Source organism: Cariama cristata, unplaced genomic scaffold (assembly GCF_000690535.1).
Source record: "Cariama cristata isolate BGI_N322 unplaced genomic scaffold, ASM69053v1 scaffold40512, whole genome shotgun sequence".
Classification (NCBI taxonomy): Eukaryota; Metazoa; Chordata; class Aves; order Cariamiformes; family Cariamidae; genus Cariama; species Cariama cristata.
The window spans coordinates 8,695-9,271 of record NW_009602853.1 but is presented as its reverse complement, the minus strand read 5'-3'; the positions used below and the strand labels follow the sequence as shown (position 1 = coordinate 9,271).

At 64.6% G+C, this 577-nt stretch overlaps 1 protein-coding gene across 1 annotated transcript in view; it reads left to right on the top strand.

The window, feature by feature from the left end:
* PIGO (phosphatidylinositol glycan anchor biosynthesis, class O) overlaps window positions 1-577 on the top strand; it is a 12,054-nt gene that overhangs the window by 7,671 nt on the left and 3,806 nt on the right. Inside the window, 1 exon segment of the mRNA XM_009694939.1 lies at window positions 11-551. Coding sequence (XP_009693241.1) covers window positions 11-551 — 541 coding nt within the window.

The following is a 577-nucleotide window of genomic DNA, read 5'->3' as shown; positions in this document are numbered from 1 at the left end:
CCTGCCCGGGGGTGGCGCGGGCCCTGCCAGCAGAGCAGCTCCAGCGCCTGCAGCAGCTTTTCTCCGGGGCCGTGGAGGAGCACACTCAGCTTTTGGCCCAGGTGCAGGGGGCGACGCTGGTGCCCCCAGAGCTGGAGTCCAGGCTGGGAAGCCTCATCAGTCGCTTCCAGCTGTACCTGCGAGAGGCACGGGCTGTGTGCACCCAGTCCTGGGCCCGCTTCCATCCCCTGCGTATGGTGGGGGGCTGCACCCTTATTGCTGCTTCCTGCTTGCTCTGCTACATGGCCTCAGAGCTGGCCACATTATCGGACTCTTTCTATCGCAGCTGCCTCCTGTACCCACTGCTTTGGGGATCTGGGGTGGCTGTTCTGCTTGGGCTGGCCCATGCGTTTACCCAGGAGGGGCTGGATCTACTCTTGATGTTGTCATGTGCAGCCGCTGCTTCTCAGCTGGGTTTTTTCTGGCACTGGTGGGGCCGGCATCCCAAGCGAGCCCGTTTGGCGGGCAGTCAGCCACCCTTGGCCAGCGTTGGCCTGAGGCAGAGGCTGCGCGCATGGTGGGGGCCAGGCTTCCCCAT